Source organism: Silurus meridionalis, chromosome 29 (assembly GCF_014805685.1).
Source record: "Silurus meridionalis isolate SWU-2019-XX chromosome 29, ASM1480568v1, whole genome shotgun sequence".
Classification (NCBI taxonomy): Eukaryota; Metazoa; Chordata; class Actinopteri; order Siluriformes; family Siluridae; genus Silurus; species Silurus meridionalis.
In genome coordinates this window covers 924,654-946,426 of record NC_060912.1, presented here as the reverse complement: position 1 = coordinate 946,426, position 21,773 = coordinate 924,654, and the positions used below count along the sequence as shown (strand labels likewise).

The following is a 21,773-nucleotide window of genomic DNA, read 5'->3' as shown; positions in this document are numbered from 1 at the left end:
GGGGATGTTAAAAAATACACTGAAGGCTCAGTTTTGCTGTGAAACAGAAGGAAGTGTGAAAGTCAGTGACTCCAAAGGAGCTACAGCAGATTGTCCAATACGCTCAGATGATTTCTTTATTACACTGCACTGTATCATTGTACACAATTAAAGAGTTTTAAAATGCTCTGATTTGTTGTAAAAAATTATACCCAAGAATGAAAAATTTACTCTGATTGTATAACAATATATTGAAGAATTTATCTTGAAGATTTTTTATAATAAAAAAAATTGTTCCTGTAATTTCAGCGATTGATGCACATGTATATACTACAAATAAATAATTATTTTATTGATTCAACAGCATGTGTTGATGAATGATACACAGACCTGATCAGCAATGAAAATATATCCTAAATGATCAGTCATGGCTTTTTTAAATTTTAGTTGGAGAAAATTAATTATTAGTAAGTGTGCTGCTGAACAATTTGGAGATTTTGAAAGTTAATTGATTGATCAAATCTTGAGCATTTCATAAATGTATCATGTTTTCAGGGGATTCTTTAAATAAATAACCATAAAGGTTATTAATGAATGAATTAATAAGAACAGGTGAAAATACAAGTACTACTCCATCATATCTGCATTCTCATATATAATATTATATTATACACATTCAGATTTGTGCATATGTCTTAATACATTGGGTTTAAGACACACTGTGGGGGGTTGAGAATGGTTTAAGGTTGTCCCAGAAGGGGGCGGTGTGTGTGTGTGTGTGTGTGTGTGTGTGTGTGTGTGTGTGTGTGTGTGTGTGTGTGTGTGGTGGGGGAGAGAAATATCCCCAAGGACCTGCTAGGTACAGGTCTACTCTCTCTCTGATTGGTCAGGGGGTGAATATGGAACCTATCGCACCCATAACCTCGGAATGCGCAATTTATCAGCAATTGAGCATCACGTGGACTTGACCGAAGGCTTGGGGGTTGTTCCTGAGATGCTCAGGGTTAGGGCATGGGGCAGGAGTGTTGAACCGAGAGACGTATCTACGCTGCATAAGCCAAAAAGGATTATTAAAGGGTTGTTTTATTAATTGTTTTATTGCTAAAGAAGAGGAAAAACCAGAAGGCACCCTGGAGAGCTCCTAAACCATGGCTGAAGGTATTGTGGTGTTCTGATGATGCTGTTATTGTTGGTTCCGTTCTGCACAAGGGCCTTCACACCTCTCTCTCGCTCTCTCTGTTGGAGGTGGGCTGGCTTTATATTTCATTGTCTTTCACATTTAAGGACCCCCACTCTTGCCACCCCACCACCACCACCCCCCACCTTAACTTTCACCCCAAGACTTGGTTGGTTTTCTACAAACTTTTTTGGGTGCGCGTGACAAATTCGAGGGGAAAATATCCCGGGGTCGCCATGTTTAAAAAGTGGCCCCTGAGGACCAACGAGGGAAAATCAGTAATATAAATTTCACAAGGTGTGAATTTGGGATTGCATTCGAAGCGGAATTTGGATTATTATGGGAGAAATTGGGTCGTTTTTTGGTGATTATAATAGAGGTGAGCTTTTTTCAATGGGTTGGCTGATTTAAGAATAAAAGGAGAAATTAATCAATCTATCTATCTATCTATCTATCTATCTATCTATCTATCTATCTATCTATCTATCTATCTATCTATCTAATGTTTATTAATCTAGTAGTAGGCGCACAGCAAACATAATAATAGTAATACAAAATCTTATCCACGTTCGATTTCTGCTTCACAAATCACACGACGGGATTTCTCCCGTTCCGCCTTTTCATACAGGTCCTCATGTGCTCCTTTTCTTCTTCTTCTTCATCTTCTTTTTCTTCTTCTATTCCCCAATAAAAGGGTCCTGCGCGAAGACCGAAGACGAAGAGACGCAGAACCCGAACTCAGTCTCGGCCTCGGAGTCGTTCAGCGGCAGCGGCGTGTGCAAGTGGTTCAACGTGCGCATGGGCTTCGGCTTCCTCTCCATGACGAGCAGAGACGGAACTCCCCTCGAGCCCCCGGTCGACGTCTTCGTCCATCAGGTGAGGACGCAGTGCTCGCAGGTGTCGCGCGCGTGCTCCTGACTTCACGAGTCTTCTCCATGCCTTTCTGTGCAGCACCTCGTGCAAACTTTAGGCTTTGATTTAAACGCAATTAAAACTGATCACCGATGTGATCAATTAGATTAGATTGTTTACTGGATCACCTAATGCATGTTTTCATCTGATTGGCGTCTGAGATTCATACATGGACATTCTCATTCATATAAAATCTCTCTGGAAGGAACATCTCTTGCACATTAATATGAAGAGCATTAGAGTAACATTCACAGCTGATGGTGCACAGGGGAGATAAATGCTTTGTTTGGATGCATGCATGGCCTATCTCTCCATCTTTATACTGATGTGTGGATTTGTATTTTTGTGCATTACTGTTACAGTCAATACTCTTTTCTGGAACTTACATTTCCTGTAGTCATGTCACACAAGCTCCAAACAAAGTGAATTACTCCTGAACCTGATAGAGATATTCGGATCATCAGAAGACTGTATATACACACACCAAAATGAGCTGATCTTCTGTGTCTCCTTGTATTCGATCATCAGTATGATCCTCATATGATTTGGTGCAGAAATGATTTCCTAAATCCTGCTATTAGAAATAGATCCTAGCTTCAGATCACACCCTGTGCATGGTGCATTTTAGAGAAATCAGAGCACTTTTTCATTGCAGGCATATTTTCATATATAAATTTTCTCATTTTGATGTAGACCAGGGGATTTTCTTTAACTTGATGGAAAGGATGATTTGACAACTTATAAAAGGAATTTAAAACAGACCTCAATGCGTGTGTCGATTTTTAGATGATGTATTGTGCACAGGAACTGAATCCAAAGTGCCATTTAGGTGCATAAGCTGCTCATCGCTGGAGCTTTATTCGAGCTAAAAATCAGGATTTTAATTTTAGAATTAACCTGTGCATTTAATAGCACTTAACACTTAACAGTGGATTCCCAGCACTTAGTTCCTGCAGACTTCTCTTTTCATTGTAACGAGGCTACAAATAAAAATAATATGCTAATGATGCGTCCTTTTAATCTTGGAACGTGGCATCTAAACAATCCCCAACCTGTACACAAAGAAATATATTGTTTAATCGATCGCTCCCATTTGGAAATAAAAGCAGGGACGGACCCCTGAATAAATCGTGCACTCTTTCCATTTTAGACGAGTCTGAAAACGTGCACGTGCATAGTCATGTTCAATCCTGTCTGCTAGACTGACGAGCATCCTTGACTATAAATATATAAAGCTGTTGCTAACAAAGGCATCACAGGCATTAGCAGGAGTGTGTATTCATAGCTGATGCGTGCGTTCATTTCCGCATTTATAGAACTGAAACGAAGGCTTTAATGTCACTAAAATTAACCCAACTTTGATTTTCCGTCCATTTCTTTTCTTTTTTTATCACATATTAAGATAGGAATTGATGCGTTTATTGGAGAAAAGCAAGATGCATCTGCATTCAAAACGTATTCCTACTAATGCTTTTCATTGAATCGAGACATGCCATGTGAAATCCAAATATTCCATATAAATTCATTAGAAGTCGGTATACAGTAGCAAATCCTGTAAAAAATGTGAGTAGAGCAGAGTTTTATTGTCATTGTTATTGTCTAATCGTATAGAGGTATACGACACAATAAAAAGCATTCTCCAAGGCCTTGATGCAATATTTTATCGGAAAGTGAGAAGATTGCAGGTACAGGATCATGTCCAGATAACATGTAGTTCAAATGAGAAAAGGTTACAGTGCAAATAAACAAGATGGAAGACAATAGCACAATCCGTATGACACAATAAAGGCGTGTGTGTGTATGGCGTAGGGCTCTGATGGCTTTACTGCTACTCCTGGTCAGTGTAAAATTACCCTGAGATTAGGTCATTTTACAGACGACTGGCTCTGTAACCTCATCAGGTAAAATCCTCCCCACGCTGAGTAAAGATGTCTTGGGTAAACAAACAGACTGATTAGATATTAGCCCGGTTTAATGAACGCTCTTTCTTGAGCACAAATATCATAAATCCAGTCTGTTCTACATTTCCAGAACCTCAAATCTTATTACGTATAACTGTACTATAGATATTTTTTTCGAATGCCAAAAGGATTTGTGAGCATTTTTTTTTTTAAACCTAAAGAAAATAATTAGGCAATAAAATAATCCAGTTAGAAATTGGATCATATATTTTAACTTTTTTAAGGAAAGAATGAATGGTGCTTTACTTATTTTCATCTTGTGGTTTAGTGATGATAAGTGAATCTCCGAATCCTTATAATTCTTGAAGTAATTTGATGTTTATAATTTTTTCCATATGCACACATTCTTTGCCATTCTTCCTGAGGTGCTGTGTCTCTTTCAGAACGTCGCATAGCCGTATACTACATATGAAAGAGAGCAGACCTCATTGTAAACGTCCCTGTTGATTGCTTGTGTGTGGGAGCGTGTGCTGGATGTCCACCGGCTCTTTGTTTTCGTTCAGTGTAAATTGCATTGAGTGCTTGAGTGCTTTAGACCCGTTGGCTGTTGCAATTGATGACTCTGGAATTTATTGTCTTTGACTTTGAGCCAGCCATAAATGAGTTTGGGTTTGGAGTCGTTTGGCCTGGTTTCCTATAGAAAAGAAGGACATTTAAAAAAAAAGTAGTTATAGAAGCAGGTCTTCTTCACACAAAGCTTCCAGGAGGGTTATTGATCATGCTCTGTGTAGGGTCTCCGCATGGGAATCGGCTTGTTCTTAAAAGACAATGGCTGGCATTGTCAGACACGCAGAGAGGAAATCCTGCTGGCTGTGATATGTTACCGAGCAGCGAATGAATGAATAAATGAATGAAGAGAGTGTTTGTGTATGCTCTCGGTGAAAATAGGAACGGAGTGGCGATGCAAGGAAACGGACGGCGAGCGAGTTCAACCAACAAAGCAGATACTATAGTCTGGGAGGGTGAAAAAGAAAGAAGGAGACGTATGGCCCGGAGAGGGAGGGCGTAGATGGAGGGAAATGGAGTGGTCTTGTTAGCTGAACTCATTCATAAAAAGTCTTAAAGAGTAAGAGGAGGAGGAAGGTGGGACTAGTGGAAGAGGTCAGAGGATGAAGGGGTAGTTCCAGGAAGCCTTGTTGGGGGGTTGGGAATGAGGAATGCAAAGCTTGTCAAGCAATCAGGATTGAATTCCTTTCCCACTGCCTTCACTTCAAAAGAGCCCTGGGTTCACACAGGGACCCCCTCCTCACGAGAGAGGTGTCCGGGTTAAGCCCGATGACATGCCGTGGCCGTAAAATGGCCCTCCACAGGCTTTTCCACTTCCACTGGAGACCACCATACCATGCCAACGTTCATGATTGATACACTGGAATTGGAATAGCAACAGTTCAAGACCACAGTCAATGATCTTAACTCTTCATGCACCATTTATCAGTTAAAAAACAAACTTGTGGGTTATATAGGTGTAAAATGATCACTGATTTACTAGAGCGTTGGACCAAAGGGTTGCCATTTAGGTCAAATTGTCTCAAAGGTCTTGGATTTCCAAGGTAGACCCTTCTATTTTCTCGTTATCCTTTTGCCTGTAGAGAAACCATTCCAGGAATGCACACTTCCCCCTCTTCTTCTCTTCCAACACTCAATCTCCTGCCAGTGATGGCCAGCGTGAGACTCAACCAGATCACCATTTGGCATTGTCTCACTCTGTTACACTGGTTCTCATTTTCATCTTCAGTCCAGCATGAAAGATCTCTTAATAGATTTAGAACCAGGGTGGGTAGTTTCCGGAGACGTTCTTGCTAATATTCTATAGTATCCGTACAGAAATAGGAATTAAAACAGACATTGTTGCATGTTCTACCTTGGTATGGAACGCAACCAAATGAAACTATTATTAGTTCTGTACCAACAGTCACTGGCACTGGTTTCAGGGTTGCTGAGCAAAAAAATATATTAATAATATAATAATAATAAATATATTAAATGTAAGAATGTCACACTATTAATGTCGAAAATATGTTGTTTTTAATAAGAATAATATAATAACTAATCACATCATTTATATCACACGTCCCTCCCCAAAGACTGTATATCATTACTTAATTTTATTTAGTCTATTTGATGCCCCCACATTTCTTTATTTGACAAAAAAATACTGCCTTCGCGAGTCTATGGCTTATTTCTAAAATAAAAACGCCACCAATGGACTTGTTTTTTCCACCACAACCTTGTTTTAAAACGATCCAAATCTTGTGGAACAAAATATAATCTGGCAACCTTGGGTTTTATGATTAAAATACAGTTTCTATTCTTTTATTAATAATAAATTCAGATTACTCTGGGTTTTTATCTCAAATATTGCAGCTGCTTTTTCTGCAGAAATATACCAGAACTTAAAAAAGCATTGCAAATTTTAAGCAAGGTTTTGAGTGAATCTGAAACGTTTTGTTTCTTGGTGAGCATCAAAATCAAACGTTAGAGATTTATAACCTTTAATTAGGACATTCTATTAAATTCATTACATGTGTTTTATTGATTAAACAAGATGAAAATCCCAAATCCAGGTCACAGCAAATAAGTGTAATATCTTCATTTCTGAACTTTATTACACAGCCGTATGTGGTTCTTCCTCAAACTGTTACATAATGCTTATGCTCCATGAAGATATGCTTTGTACGAGCCTGAGTGGAACATCTCCTTCTATATAGCTATAAATTCTATTTAACACCTTTGGGATGAATGTAAACGCTGACTACACTCCAGGCTTCCTCACTTTCTCACCTACATCACTTCCTGGTTTTACTTCCTGGCTGAATGAATCTCCACAAATCTCCACAAGCACAATCTGAAATCTAGTGGAACATCTTCGTAGAAGAGTGGAGGTTATTATAAGTGTAAATGGGGACTAAATGTGAGATGTTGGAAAAAGCACATAATCTTATGCTCAGGTGTCCACATATATATATCCATGATTAGAATGAAATGTTTTTTCCACTCGAAACCACTGGGACGTCCAAATAAACGAGAAAAAATATAGTAAATAAATGTAGTGTTATTATAAATTATAACATATGGTTTCATATGATTTCTAACAGAGCAAGCTTTACATGGACGGTTTCCGCAGTCTGAAAGAGGGAGAGCCGGTCGAGTTCAGCTTTAAGAAGTCATCGAAAGGCCTGGAGTCTCTGCGGGTAACGGGTCCTGGAGGGGCGCCGTGTGCAGGCAGTGAGAAGAGACCTAAGGGTGCCCAGAAACGGAGATCTAAAGGGGATCGGTGAGTACTCGTGATGTCATCGTTTACAGAAAGCCAAGATAAGATGAGATAAGATAAAGTAGATGAGCAATGCACGGCTTACGAATCTCAGGTGCTTTTTAAATATAGTGGATCTCTCTCCTCCTTCTACCCACCATAATTATAACTGACCTGGATCAATAGGTTGTTGAACATCTCAGGGTTTAGGAGTTAACCGTGTGGAGCAATCGCCGTTCATACCATTTCAGACATCACAAATGCTTCCTGAGATGAGCTGAGAGAAAGTGAACGTTCTCCTGCTGGATGTGGTCGAGAGCGTCGTCGCGATTCTGGGTCGTGAGGATCGAGTACCAAATCCTGTCTATTTAATTAATAACAGATGTAGATGCCTTAGGAAGGTCATAGGTGGCCGTTGCCACGGTTACAGCGGGCTGCGATGTGAACAAGCAAAGGGGAAGGGGGTGGGTGGCAGAAAACAGGGGTCAGAGGTGAAAGGCCACACTGCTGTATAAAAACAAAGAGCCCAAGAATTGCCCATTTTCCTCTTTTAGGTCTAGCTCCTTTGCCCATGCTCAAGCCAGTCAATAGATTGTGTGTGTGTGTGTGTGTGTGTGTGTGTGTGTGTGTGTGTGTGTGTGTGTGTGTGTGTGGGGGGGAGGAGGAGTGGAAATGTGCAGGGGGTTGGGAGCTGGAAACACAGAAACAAAGGATCACAGGCAAAGTAAACAAGTTGCCAGTCCATTACAGGTGATAATATTGATGTGATCAAAGAAACGTAGAACACACCGTTTCATAGCTCGTGTGTGTAAACAGACCTGAATGGGATGAGACTCTGTTTATGTTGAACAGTACAGCCGACTATTAAAACCTGTGTGTTTTATCAGTCTTTTCTTATTTTCCTCCATTTTTAGTCTATTTGCATTATACTTAAGGTGTTTCAATACGTCTAATAATTTGGATTATTTATTGGAAGATGGTTTTTTTAGAGAGTTTTTAAAAACTATTTAGGATTGTATACTATTTGTAGTATTGCTATTTTTTCTTTTGGTATCTGATTGATACCAAAATTCGTCCCTGAAAATGGGATTTCTTTTATTTACATTCATCTCGAATGGTTTAACTGCACTGCCATCTAGTGGTAAAAAACAACAACTAACCAACCAAACATACAAACACAAAGAAACAGTTAAAAAATATTAAAAGAATTAATAGATTTTGTTAATCAGGTCCACCACCTGCAGGTTCAAATAATTTTTCCTGAATAACAAGTAGAATTATAGAGTTAAAAATCTAGTGAAAACCAAGGATCGAGTAAATGTTTCTGTTTATGGAATGGTATAATCACAATACATAATTATTTCCCCGTCTCTTTTGTCGAGTGCAACCAGAAAATACAGGAAATGTATATTCAGGATTAATGTGGTTGCTAACATCTGTATTTGACCTGAGATTACAGGTCAAAATGATTGCTGTGAAAAAGCTCTTTTAATTCAGTTCAATTCATTTTTATTTGTATTGCGCTTTTAAACACTGGCCGTTGTCTTGAAGCAGCTTTATAAAGATAAAGTGATTATAAAAGTATGTATGTGTTCTTGTATAATTTTTATTCCTAATGAGTGAGCCAGTGGGGACTGTGTACACATATAGTGTATGTACACTATGTACAATATGTACAGTATGCAGAACAATGTGTAATAAATGTAATAAATAAATAAAACAGATTGGTTGAGCATCTGGTGCAGTTAAAAATGTTTTTGGTCTTTGAAGGTCAAAATATAAAATGTACTATGTAGGTAATGTACTAATCTATTTCACTGATACTTAAGTAAAGTACTGATAAATTTAATGAACTAAAAATATACAGAAAGTTAGCAATAATTCAGTGCTGATGTAAATTCATCTCCCTGTCTATCTAGGTGTTATAACTGCGGCGGCCCGGACCATCATGCCAAAGAATGCCAGCTTCCTCCTCAACCCAAGAAGTGCCACTTTTGCCAAAGCATGTCTCACATGGTAGCTAACTGTCCAATCAAAGCACAGCAGCAGGCGACACCAGGATCTCAGGAGGAGGAGAAGAAGAAATCCTGAGCCACACAGCCTCAGCGCCCGAACCCTCCGACTGAACGCAGGATACGGAGCGATACAGGATCACAGTCAGGGATTACACAAGCACCGATCATGCTGCTCTCGGAAAAAATATCTCAGGTTTTGACTTTTCTAACAGCTCTAATGAATGTCATGACGTTGTAGTACAAATCAGTCGTTTTACAGGAGGGAGAGATTTTTCTTTTAAAGATATTTCATTATGTTGGGTTTTTTTCTTTTAAATATACAGGGAGTGCAGAATTATTAGGCAAGTTGTATTTTTGAGGATTAATTTTATTTGAGGATTTAATTTGAACAACAACCATGTTCTCAATGAACACAAAAAACTCATTAATATCAAAGCTGAATATTTTTGGAAGTAGTTTTAGTTTTAGCTATTTTAGGGGATATCTGTGTGTGCAGGTGACTATTACTGTGCATAATTATTAGGCAACAACAAAAACAAATTCATACCCATTTCAATTATTTATTTTTACCAGTGAAACCAATATAACATCTCAACATTCACAAATATACATTTCTGACATTCAAAACCAAACAAAAACAAATCAGTGACCAATATAGCCACCTTTCTTTGCAAGGACACTCAAAAGCCTGCCATCCATGGATTCTGTCAGTGTTTTGATCTGTTCACCATCAACATTGCGTGCAGCAGCAACCACAGCCTCCCAGACACTGTTCAGAGAGGTGTACTGTTTTCCCTCCTTGTAAATCGCACATTTGATGATGGACCACAGGTTCTCAATGGGGTTCAGATCAGGTGAACAAGGAGGCCATATCATTAGATTTTCTTCTTTTATACCCTTTCTTGCCAGCCACGCTGTGAGTACTTGGACGTGTGTGATGGAGCATTGTCCTGCATGAAAATCATGTTTTCTTGAAGGATGCAGACTTCTTCCTGTACCACTGCTTGAAGAAGGTGTCTTCCAGAAACTGGCAGTAGGACTGGGAGTTCAGCTTGACTCCATCCTCAACCCGAAAAGGCCCCACAAGCTCATCTTTGATGATACCAGCCCAAACCAGTACTCCACCTCCACCTTGCTGGCGCCTGAGTCGGACTGGAGCTCTCTGCCCTTTACCAATCCAGCCACGGGCCCATCCATCTGGCCCATCAAGACTCACTCTCATTTCATCAGTCCATAAAACCTTAGAAAAATCAGTCTTGAGATATTTCTTGGCCCAGTCTTGACGTTTCAGCTTGTGTGTCTTGTTCAGTGGTGGTCGACTTTCTGCCTTTCTTACCTTGGCCATGTCTCTGAGTATTGCACACCTTGTGCTTTTGGGCACTCAGTGATGTTGCAGCTCTGAAATATGGCCAAACTGGTGGCAAGTGGCATCTTGGCAGCTGCACGCTTGACTTTTCTCAGTTCACGGGCAGTTATTTTGCGCCTTGGTTTTCCACACGCTTCTTGCGACCCTGTTGACTATTTTGAATGAAACGCTTGATTGTTCGATGATCACGCTTCAGAAGCTTGGCTATTTTAAGACTGCTGCATCCCTCTGCAATATATCTCAGGTTTTGACTTTTCTAACAGCTCTAATGAATGTCATGACGTTGTAGTACAAATCAGTCGTTTTACAGGAGGAGAGATTTTTCTTTTAAAGATATTTCATTATGTTGGGTTTTTTTCTTTTAAATATACAGGGAGTGCAGAATTATTAGGCAAGTTGTATTTTTGAGGATTAATTTTATTTGAGGATTTAATTTGAACAACAACCATGTTCTCAATGAACACAAAAAACTCATTAATATCAAAGCTGAATATTTTTGGAAGTAGTTTTAGTTTTAGCTATTTTAGGGGATATCTGTGTGTGCAGGTGACTATTACTGTGCATAATTATTAGGCAACAACAAAAACAAATTCATACCCATTTCAATTATTTATTTTTACCAGTGAAACCAATATAACATCTCAACATTCACAAATATACATTTCTGACATTCAAAACCAAACAAAAACAAATCAGTGACCAATATAGCCACCTTTCTTTGCAAGGACACTCAAAAGCCTGCCATCCATGGATTCTGTCAGTGTTTTGATCTGTTCACCATCAACATTGCGTGCAGCAGCAACCACAACCTCCCAGACACTGTTCAGAGAGGTGTACTGTTTTCCCTCCTTGTAAATCGCACATTTGATGATGGACCACAGGTTCTCAATGGGGTTCAGATCAGGTGAACAAGGAGGCCATATCATTAGATTTTCTTCTTTTATACCCTTTCTTGCCAGCCACGCTGTGAGTACTTGGACGTGTGTGATGGAGCATTGTCCTGCATGAAAATCATGTTTTCTTGAAGGATGCAGACTTCTTCCTGTACCACTGCTTGAAGAAGGTGTCTTCCAGAAACTGGCAGTAGGACTGGGAGTTCAGCTTGACTCCATCCTCAACCCGAAAAGGCCCCACAAGCTCATCTTTGATGATACCAGCCCAAACCAGTACTCCACCTCCACCTTGCTGGCGCCTGAGTCGGACTGGAGCTCTCTGCCCTTTACCAATCCAGCCACGGGCCCATCCATCTGGCCCATCAAGACTCACTCTCATTTCATCAGTCCATAAAACCTTAGAAAAATCAGTCTTGAGATATTTCTTGGCCCAGTCTTGACGTTTCAGCTTGTGTGTCTTGTTCAGTGGTGGTCGACTTTCTGCCTTTCTTACCTTGGCCATGTCTCTGAGTATTGCACACCTTGTGCTTTTGGGCACTCAGTGATGTTGCAGCTCTGAAATATGGCCAAACTGGTGGCAAGTGGCATCTTGGCAGCTGCACGCTTGACTTTTCTCAGTTCACGGGCAGTTATTTTGCGCCTTGGTTTTTCCACACGCTTCTTGCGACCCTGTTGACTATTTTGAATGAAACGCTTGATTGTTCGATGATCACGCTTCAGAAGCTTGGCTATTTTAAGACTGCTGCATCCCTCTGCAATATATCTCACTATTTTTGGCTTTTCTGAGCCTGTCAAGTCCTTCTTTTGACCCATTTTGCCAAAGGAAAGGAAGTTGCCTAATAATTATGCACACCTGATATAGGGTGTTGATGTCATTAGACCACACCCTTCTCATTACAGAGATGCACATCACCTAATATGCTTAATTGGTAGTAGCTTTCCAGCCTATACAGCTTGGAGTAAGACAACATGCATAACGAGGATGATGTGGTCAAAATACTCATTTGCCTAATAATTCTGCACTCCCTGTATTCGAATTCTGCTGATATTTTTCGATCTACTCGTTCAGGATGAAGCTCGAAGTCCATTTACGAGTGATTGGGTTTTTTACAATGATCGTTTGCAGGATTCTAGCAGGGGTTTGTTCGTGTCTTTTTTAGTAAGAGTTTTTGATTTGTATGAAAACAATAATAAAAACAAACAATGTTTACATTTCGCAATAACTTAACACGGAATTTCTAAAAGAGGACACGCCTTATCATTTTGTTTCCTTCTCGTCTTCTCGTCTTGATCACGACTTGGTCATGGTTATTATCCATGATGCTTCCTCTAGAACATGCTCTTATGCCGGATTCACAGAGAAAATGATCACGAGGAAACAGTGGCGTTCGTTATGTTGAAATCGCGAGAAAATGAAGTGATGATCAGAAGAAAACGAGAATGTTAAAAAATGTTCTAATGCATGGCGTCTTAGGATTTCCGTAATTTGGGAAGTCGATACGATCATTTCTTTTTTTTCCTCTCAAATTTTAAGACATTTACAATTTATTTTTCTAGTTTACATACACTGTATGACCAAAGGTTTGTGAACACCTGATGATAAAATCCTGTCGCTTTTTAAACATTTAATTCCACATCTAGTCTCCATTTGCTCTTCTAATATCCTCCACTCTTCTGAGTAGATGTTCCACTAGATTGTGTAGAAATTCATTCAGCCAGGTAGTAAAGTCAGGTTCTGATGTAGGTGAGAAGGTGAGAAGACCTTGGAAAAGTCAGGTGTCCCAATACTTTTGTTCATATAGTGTACTTCAGATTGATCTATCCATAATCTGACACTTTGCCAAATCAATCAGTTTGTGAAATGCTTGAGAGCTGAGTCCTGCCCCAGGCTTGAAGATTGTTCTTGTATATTCTTCCTACATAATAATATAATTGTTTTATCTTCTCTATTTGCATGGTAGTTGATGTTACAGTAGAATAGTGCCATGTAGTAACAGCTGCTCAGTTTGAGAAATATTCCAGATCGCTGTCTTACATTTCTTTTATTTCTTTTTATTGGGGTGGGTTGAGTTCTTTCATCCTTCCTTCTTTATTTAAAGAAGAAACAAAACAAGGCATTCTACCTTGTTCAGAATCTATACAAGTCTACCTCAGGATGTTAAAAAGGAAGTGGACCTGGACTGAGACTGCTTTTTTTCGGTCCAGTGTCCAATTTAAAGTGTAATGTGAAAGGTGTGTGTGTGTGTATGTGTGTGTGTGTGCGTGTGTTTTGTTTTTAGTGCTAAAATGATTTCAGGTGTAATAGGAAAATCCAGGAATGCACGTTCATTTGCGAGATTTTAGTGTCTTTAGAACTGAAGATGAAATGCTGTTAGTCTTATCATTATCTCAGGAGACGAGACGTCGCAGACGTTAGAGGCCGACGTCATTCCTACACGAATCACGGGGGGTTTGAGAAGGTCCGAACGATCGGCGTCTGTAGAAACGACGCTGCACGACGGGTACTTTTTCAAGCCGTTTAATGTCTTCAGTCTGACATTTTGTTGATTTTGTCGTGATGTTGTGTATGTTTTCTATTGGCATCATTCCTGTGCATTACATTCAGTGTTTCGATGAAAACATTTTATATTCAAATGACCAAAGAATGTAGCCATGTTGTGGCAAGCTAGCGGGTTGGTTACGGAGCCCCGTCTCTGACGATCGCCCGAGTACACGGGTTCAGCTTGATCTTCTACTTTAACACGTTGTGATGAAGCATGCAAAGAATGTTGTGACCGAGAATGTTTCAATGTGACTATTCACTAAATGCTTTCTAGTGAATAAATATCTTTAAATATTACACAAGTGCTTTTGTTTTTCTTTTATATGGAAAAAAATGTCCCTTTTTAGACAATGAATTTCACATGCTCATGCTCATACTGTCTGCACTTCTGGAGTTGGAGTTCATTATATACCAATATTCCCCTTTTCACCACATTTTTTTTTATTAAGTGTTATTTTTAATTCGCTTTTATTTTATTGATTTATTTATTCATTGAAACACATTGAAAGTATGTCTTTTCTGACGATCGCTCATTAAACAGAACAACAGGATAAATGGATTGGTGATTTTGTGTTTTTCCAAATTGGATCTTCTTGACGAGGCGCATCAGCTGCATGTTCACAGACATTCACAAACATAAAGCTTTCAAAGACAAGAAGATGATGGTTGGAGGAGGTGATGTTTTGGAACATTGAAAAGCTCCAGTCGCAGCTTATAGGTTCCTCCATCAGAATATCGCCCCTTAACACACAGCACACTGGAACATCCGAGGAACAAAACACTGCACTATTCTGATGATATGAGAACTATCAAAAACCTATGGAAGCATGCAGCATGGAGAAGGAACCAGGCAGCTGAAGGAGGTCCAAATTATGGCTCCATCGTATAACTTCATATTTTGTTGCACTAACGTAAATATGTTTCGACCAAATCCGTATGTAGGTGTGAACAGGAGTTTTCGAATCAGATAGCATTTGACTCGGTTTGATGGAAATAATGAGGGGAAATAAATTAATAAATAAACAAACAAGTAAATCAACCAATCAACAAACAAAGAAACATAAATTCCTCTGTTCTGCAGACAGGTGGCGGTGCTGCTCATGTAAACGGATTAATTGATGTATGGATAAATTAATGAATTCATTAATTTATTTAGATTTATTCAGATTTATTCGAAAGGGAGGGTGGAAGAGGAAGCTCGTTCTCGGACAGCGCGCTCACGCGTGCACGGGAAGCGCCGTGCACGACTGAGCGCGCGCATGAGTGCGTGAGCGCGCGCGAGTATAATGGCTGCCACGGAGAGCCGCGGAAGCAAACACGTGAATTTCGGCTAAACGTGAGGAAGGTAAACGATTCCGCCTTGGTTTTTTCGGTGGTGTGTGATGAGCGCGTGCAGGCCGCGCGTGCACTTCGTGTCGTGTTGCAGGTGTGTGTGTCTGTGTGCAGGAAATCCACAGAGTTGTCAACATGAGTTAGCATTAGGTTTTAGCCTGTTGTCATGATGATGTTCCGTGTTCCTGGAAGACAATACTGAGGAGGAACAGTGCGTGAGGTTCTTACAGACAAAGAAGCGATGAAAACTGCCCAGGAGGCGCTTTGGGTTCGCTGCATTTCCTGATACTGTGGTGAGGTTTGTCATCATCATGAGCCAATTAGCCTACCAGCTAGGTGTACGCTGTAGAACAGCAGGTTCTCCAGGTTCCTGCAGAATGCTGTGTGCTGAACTTACACTCTATTCCAGACAACACACTGTTGGTCCTCATGCACGTGATTCGGCCTGTAGTCTGGACCCTGTCACACCAGTGGGGTAAAAAAAAGTCCTATTCTCTATATTAATATTTACTACAAAAATCCATGGATCAGGAATGTCTCAGGATTTATTCCTGAGTTGTCCATGGCGTGGTCCATGTGATGTAAATACCAAAGTCGCTCGAGGGCGCCACGTGACGCCACTAGTTCTCATTTGCATATTTATCGAATTAGCATGGTTATTTGCATATTGAAACGAACGAGGATTTTGCGGAGATGCTTTTAACGGAATGGAAAACCCAGACATCAGGGTCGCACAAGCCGGTGCACTCTGAGCGTCGGTCCAAAAGCCCGGATACGTGGGGAGGGGAAATTTCAACACAAATAAATACGCAAGGAAAGGAAATGAATGATCTTGTCATCATCCTGGAGTCGATCATTTAGCTATAATTATAGCGAAATTGAGATTTAAAAACTGAGGTATGTACCGAACTATGAATTTTGTGTAATGTTACACCCTTAACATTAATCTTTAGCTTATGGTGCGCAAAACAGAAAACATCCAGCGCATGGCAATTCTTCACTCGGTGTAGTTTACCCGCCTCGACTAGATGATCTCAGGTTTGTAGGCCAAGAACAGGAACCTGAGGCTGCAGAACAGAGGACCTGGTTGTGAACAGGTTTTTTTCGGGTTGGTCTGTTGTGCACCGTTCTCCTCTCTGCTCGAGATGTTTCCACTCAACGTAACGGCCACCACTCTGCGTGTTTTTGTTTTTCAGCGATGCAGATGGCGTTTGAACACGGGGATGTGACAACAGGAAAAGAGAGGCAGCTGGATCACAGAACGGTGTTATGTTGTGTACGTGTTCCTCATCGGCTCTTTTCAAACCTGCAGTAATACACACTATAAGTCGTTTTTAGGTCTGATCGTGTGTCTTTTTCTTTCTCTTTCAACCTGCAGTTGAAGAAGAGGATGGTGAGCAGCCAAGCCAAGTACGAGCTGATTCAAGAGGTGGGCCGAGGCAGCTACGGCGTGGTGTACGAGGCTGTGGTGCAGTGGACCGGAGCTCGCGTCGCCGTCAAGAAAATCCGCTGCCACTCACCTGAGAACGTAGAGCTCGCTTTGCGTGAGTTCTGGGCCCTGAGCAGCATCCAGAGCCAGCACCCGAACGTCATTCACCTGAAGGAATGTGTGCTCCAGAGAGGAGGACTCGCTCAGAGGATGAACCACGGATCCGGCTCGTCTTCATACCTGGAGGTATGTCTGTAGGTGATGATGAACATTCTTCCATTTCTTTAAAGAAACTGCAGTGTAAGAACTTCATGGCTAATGTTTGAAGGCCAGGTGTTGGTGGCCAGTCCATCTATAAACGAAAAGATCTGCAACATTTCCGTGGGGTCTTCATCTAAACATTTTAGGTTCTACCTTCTGATATTCTCTAATGCTCATTGAAATGCTCCTTTAGCACGTCAGAACGTTTTTTGTTTGTTGCTGTATTACAACTACAAATGAGACCAACATGCAACAACCAATCAGATTTCTGCTACTGCCACGATTCTGTTATGAAGCTCAACTTCGAAATAAAGCCTCAGCACCATCACGTCTCTCTGGACGTTTTCTTGAGGGTCAGAGAACCTGATGCTTTCAGAATACTTGTTGAACATCTCGTCCCGGTTTGTTCCAATTGTGTTCGTGGGGCTCGAGGAGGTCAGGGCTCTACACCACAGCAGAGTTCTGCTCCTGTCTGGACACACCATGTCTTCTTTACCAAGCTCGCTCTGGTCCAGTGAGGGGAAAAATGCAACACCAAGTTTTTGGGAGATGATGATGGTGTCCACATACTTTTAAACACGGCGTCTTCCTAATGTTTTGTAAGCTGCTACATGATGCTAGTTTGCCATAGATGATTTAGGAGATCCAGGCCTGATCTTCTGCACTGGAACATCTCCTGTCTTGTGTAGATCATTATCACGTCTTAAGTGCAGCTGCTGTTGGCTGAGAAGAGCAGAAGGGCATTTTGTGCTGTTGCCTGCTACCAAACACAGGAAGTTCAGAGACGAAGGCACTGGCTAACACTTCTGCACAATCTTATGTGCTAGGATGTGATAAAAAGCACAATGAACCAACCTTGGCCTTTTCATGGAAGATGTTTCTCCTGGTTTCTTTAATGATGCATGCACATCGATGGATTTAGCATCTTCTGTGATCAGGCTTTATTTATTTATTTACAGCACAGACCATGTAGATCAGCTGCACTCTCCATGCTTAATAAAGCTCACGTCAGATAGCGTTTTCTGAAGCAGCAGTTTCTTCGATCGCGTCCGCGTTGCTTAGAGAGGAACTTTCGATGCGGCAGGATGTGGTGAGATGTACCAGCACTCAGCTAGCGGTTCTGCAGTAGTTTTGGCTCTGATTCCTAAATAGCACTGATATGCACCACGATTTTCTCCACAACTGCAGACTCCGAGCAGACCTGCAGACTCCGAGCAGACCTGCAGACTCCGAGCAGACACGCACACCGAGGCTGGATCTCGCATGAACTGCACGTTGCTGCGTGTTTGAGCGAGACTTGCCGAGAGCACTGCAGAGACGCCTGCACGCCTGAACAATGCAGACTCGCTCGCCACAGCTGGTTACTTTCCCACAGCCTAATAATATTTCTGCTTTCGCTCTTTCGCTTTACTCTTTCTTTTGTTTCTCTTTCATCTTACGTTCTTCGCTTTTGTCACGTTTACAATCAGCAAACGTTAACGAGACGGAATTCAGTCCGAAGCTGCTGCGGTTCCGACGCTGCCCGTGTCGATCAGCACACTCCCACTACAAGGCCAAAAGTATTCAGACACCTGCAGTTGTACACATTTAGGTTCACACAATAGCTCAAAACCTGTTCCAGCATGACAATGCCCCTGTGCACAAAGCCTGCTCCAAGGGTTGGAAATTGTAGATCTCCTCCTGTTACACTGTAAACCGTATCAAATACCTTTGGGATGAATGTGAACGCTGACTGCACCCCAGATTCTTCACAAAATCCAGTGGAACATCTTCCCAAAAGAAAAGAGTGGAGGTTATTATTAGAGTAAATGGAGACCGGTGTGGTCAGGTGTCCACAAACCTTTGTCCAATGAACACTCATAGTAAGCATGGATCTTATGATGTCATGAGAAGTTCAGCTGAACGTAACGTCTCCCATTTGTGCCCTTTTCCAGTTAGTAGAAACGTCCCTGAAGGGTGAGCTGGCGTTCGACGGGCGTCGCTCCCGATACCTGTGGTTTGTTACGGATTTCTGTGACGGCGGCGACCTGAACGCGTACCTGCTCTCGCGCAAACCGAGCCGCCGCACCAACGCCAGCTTCATGCTGCAGCTGGGCAGTGCTCTGGCCTTCCTGCACCGCAATCGCATCATCCACCGAGACCTGAAACCCGATAACATCTTGATCTCGCACGGTCCCGCTGAACCCACGCTGAAAGTGGCCGACTTCGGGCTGAGCAAGGTAAGAGCAGGATCTCAAGGTCATTCCGAGGAGAAACTTCCGTAATGAATATTAGAAATTTGTGAAAATGTTTTGCGCTACGTGAACTTTTCTTGTTCTGATTCTAAGGTTTGCTCAGCGTCCGGCTTGGATCCGGATGAGCCGGCGAGCGTCGAACGCTGCTTCCTGTCCACAGCATGCGGAACTGACTTTTACATGGCGCCCGAAGCACGTGAAGGCTGCTACACGGCCAAGGCGGACATCTTTGCCCTCGGTGTGATCATCTGGGCGATGGTGGAGCGTCTGACGTTTGTGGAAAAGGGCACACAGCGCGAACTCCTGGGCAGCTACGTGCGGCACGGGGAGGCGATCGTCCCGCTCGGCGAGGCCCTGCTCCAGAACCCCAACATGGAGCTGCTGATTCCGGCGCGGATGAAAAGCATGAGCGCCGAAATGAAGCGGCTCATCAGGGAGATGCTCGCGGCCGACCCGAGGCAGCGCCCCGACGCCTTCGAGCTCGAGCTCAGGCTGGTCCGGATCGCATCCCGGGAGCTGGACTGGGACACGTAGAAAAACACGAATAGTATTTTTCTTTTTCATCTAATCATCCAAACGAATGTGCATTTCGGGTGTTAATATTTTTTTTGTTCACAAGCACAAGTGAGCAGTGTTTTCTGACGAGACGTTGTACATACGGAATACATGCCCTTTTTTTCTTCACTTTGCCTCGTGTACACACACGGGGGCGGTTCTATAAAAGGTTGACTGGCTTTCTAGGGTAAATAAATGATACCATATCTGTATGGTAAATACTGTATATGGGATTGATGTGCACTTAGGAATTGTGACTTGAGCGTTACGTTACACTGTGTGTCTATAATGGTGATATAGCTGCTGATCCACACTTTCTTTCTTTTTTTTTACATGGACTTAATCCTACACACATCTGTGTTTTTGACCTCAACTCTTTTAGACCCTCAAACCCAGAAGTTTCTCTCTGGTGCTTCCAGCTTTTGTAGAGACATCGGTTTTATTAGCAGAACCTTTTTCCTGCCTCGTTCTTGGTGCTAATGTAACCTCTAATACCAACACATTCTCTGTATTCAGATCTAAACCTGGCGTCGTCTGCAATCCAAATAGTTATGAGATCCCAATTCCTCATCCGGATTCCATCTGTAGAATGAAAGTGTGCCATATGTAAAGGGAAAATCAGACTCTGTGACTCGGCTCAGATTTCATTTGCTTCTCTGTAATATTTAGCTATTAACAATCAACCATTGCAGCATCAGGAGCGTAATATAATTTTAGGATAAATTAACGTCCTAGTTTTTTTTTTTTTTTTTTTTTTTTTTTTACCCCAGTCCATTTCCTGTATGTGATTTGCACATCTACAGCTTTTTTTTAATCTCTTTTCCACAGTTCTCTTTTTTTAAATGTGAGAGTGTTCATTGAGAATGTTGGCTGTTTACCGTTTGTTCTGCCATTACTTGAATTTCCAAACTTGAACACGGATCTGAGACAGAAATGCTGCTGATGCTGGTCAGAATTTGCTCAAATCAGCACCAGTTGCACAGCCCCTGATGTACACAAGATGCTGTCTTTTGGCACATTGGTTGGTGCTCCCTGAGACTGTGCGTGCACCCTTGTGCTGCCATCTGTTGGCGTGCTACAAAACAAGTCTCAAAACTTTTTGACACCACCGTGTATATAAATATATGAAGCCTCAAATGTCACCCTGAGCAGAACCTTTTTGTTTTTCCCCTTCACCTAATCCCGTCTCGTAATCATTTTCGATCAAAAACTCCATTCGAGTCAGCGTTTCGTCCACAGACCCTGACTCGAGCGCTCGGCGTCGCCCTGCTGCAAAGCTTCAAAAAGCATTATTTGTAATCCTGTTTGTAGCAGATGTTCAGGGGATGCTTTAGGATTCTAAAACCAGCAAACATTCAGCCCTGAGATCAGGTCTTCATCTCTTTCCAATGCATTTGGATTCACCAGGAAACTGTTTTAGGCTACGTTCAGGTTATAAGTCACACAATTCAGATTCTTTTGCATGGAGAAAAAAATACAAACACCGTAACCACGATTGTATGCGTTTCAAAATTAGATCCGGAAAGCAAAATGATATAATGAGAGATATATATAATTAAAACTTGGATCGTTGACATGGATAGATTGATGTTGGTATTTCGAAACAAAATCACGTTCACATCAAAGACAAAATGAGTCGTGACAAAGATCTGAGCAAATAAATCAGAATTGTGCAACGAAGCTTATAATGAGAACGAAGTCTATTCTGCCGTTTTCCATGAATCAGACTTTTGCCTTATTTTTGAATGATTTCCTGCTGCTTCTGTAAGCACACTGTTTCTTCTCCTCACACAACAATGGCCTTGAATTTATTTTTCTCTCATTAATACAAACGATGCATACACACACAATCATGTCTTGTAAATGA

The 21,773-nt window shown here is 41.4% G+C and overlaps 2 protein-coding genes across 4 annotated transcripts; both read left to right on the top strand.

Annotated features, from left to right (window-relative positions):
* Positions 1–878: 878 nt before the first annotated feature.
* On the top strand, positions 879–9,595 carry lin28ab (lin-28 homolog Ab). Its single transcript, XM_046844256.1, has 4 exons — positions 879–1,137; positions 1,851–2,032; positions 7,125–7,303; positions 9,199–9,595. The coding sequence occupies exons 1-4, from the start codon at positions 1,128–1,130 to the stop codon at positions 9,368–9,370; spliced, it is 543 nt and encodes a 180-aa protein (XP_046700212.1). The 5' UTR covers positions 879–1,127; the 3' UTR covers positions 9,371–9,595.
* A 5,696-nt stretch (positions 9,596–15,291) lies between these two features.
* pdik1l (PDLIM1 interacting kinase 1 like) lies at positions 15,292–20,132 on the top strand. Of its 3 annotated transcripts, none has more exons than XM_046844394.1 (5): positions 15,292–15,440; positions 16,624–16,703; positions 16,806–17,102; positions 19,052–19,336; positions 19,445–20,132. In XM_046844394.1, exons 2-5 carry the CDS (start codon positions 16,626–16,628, stop codon positions 19,883–19,885), a joined length of 1,101 nt encoding a protein of 366 aa, XP_046700350.1. In that variant the 5' UTR covers positions 15,292–15,440; positions 16,624–16,625; the 3' UTR covers positions 19,886–20,132. The 3 variants fall into 3 exon arrangements, with proteins under 3 accessions (XP_046700350.1, XP_046700352.1, XP_046700353.1); XM_046844396.1 differs by having other exon boundaries at positions 15,323–15,521; XM_046844397.1 differs by lacking the exon at positions 15,292–15,440 and adding an exon at positions 15,588–15,720.
* The last annotated feature ends 1,641 nt before the right edge of the window (positions 20,133–21,773 follow it).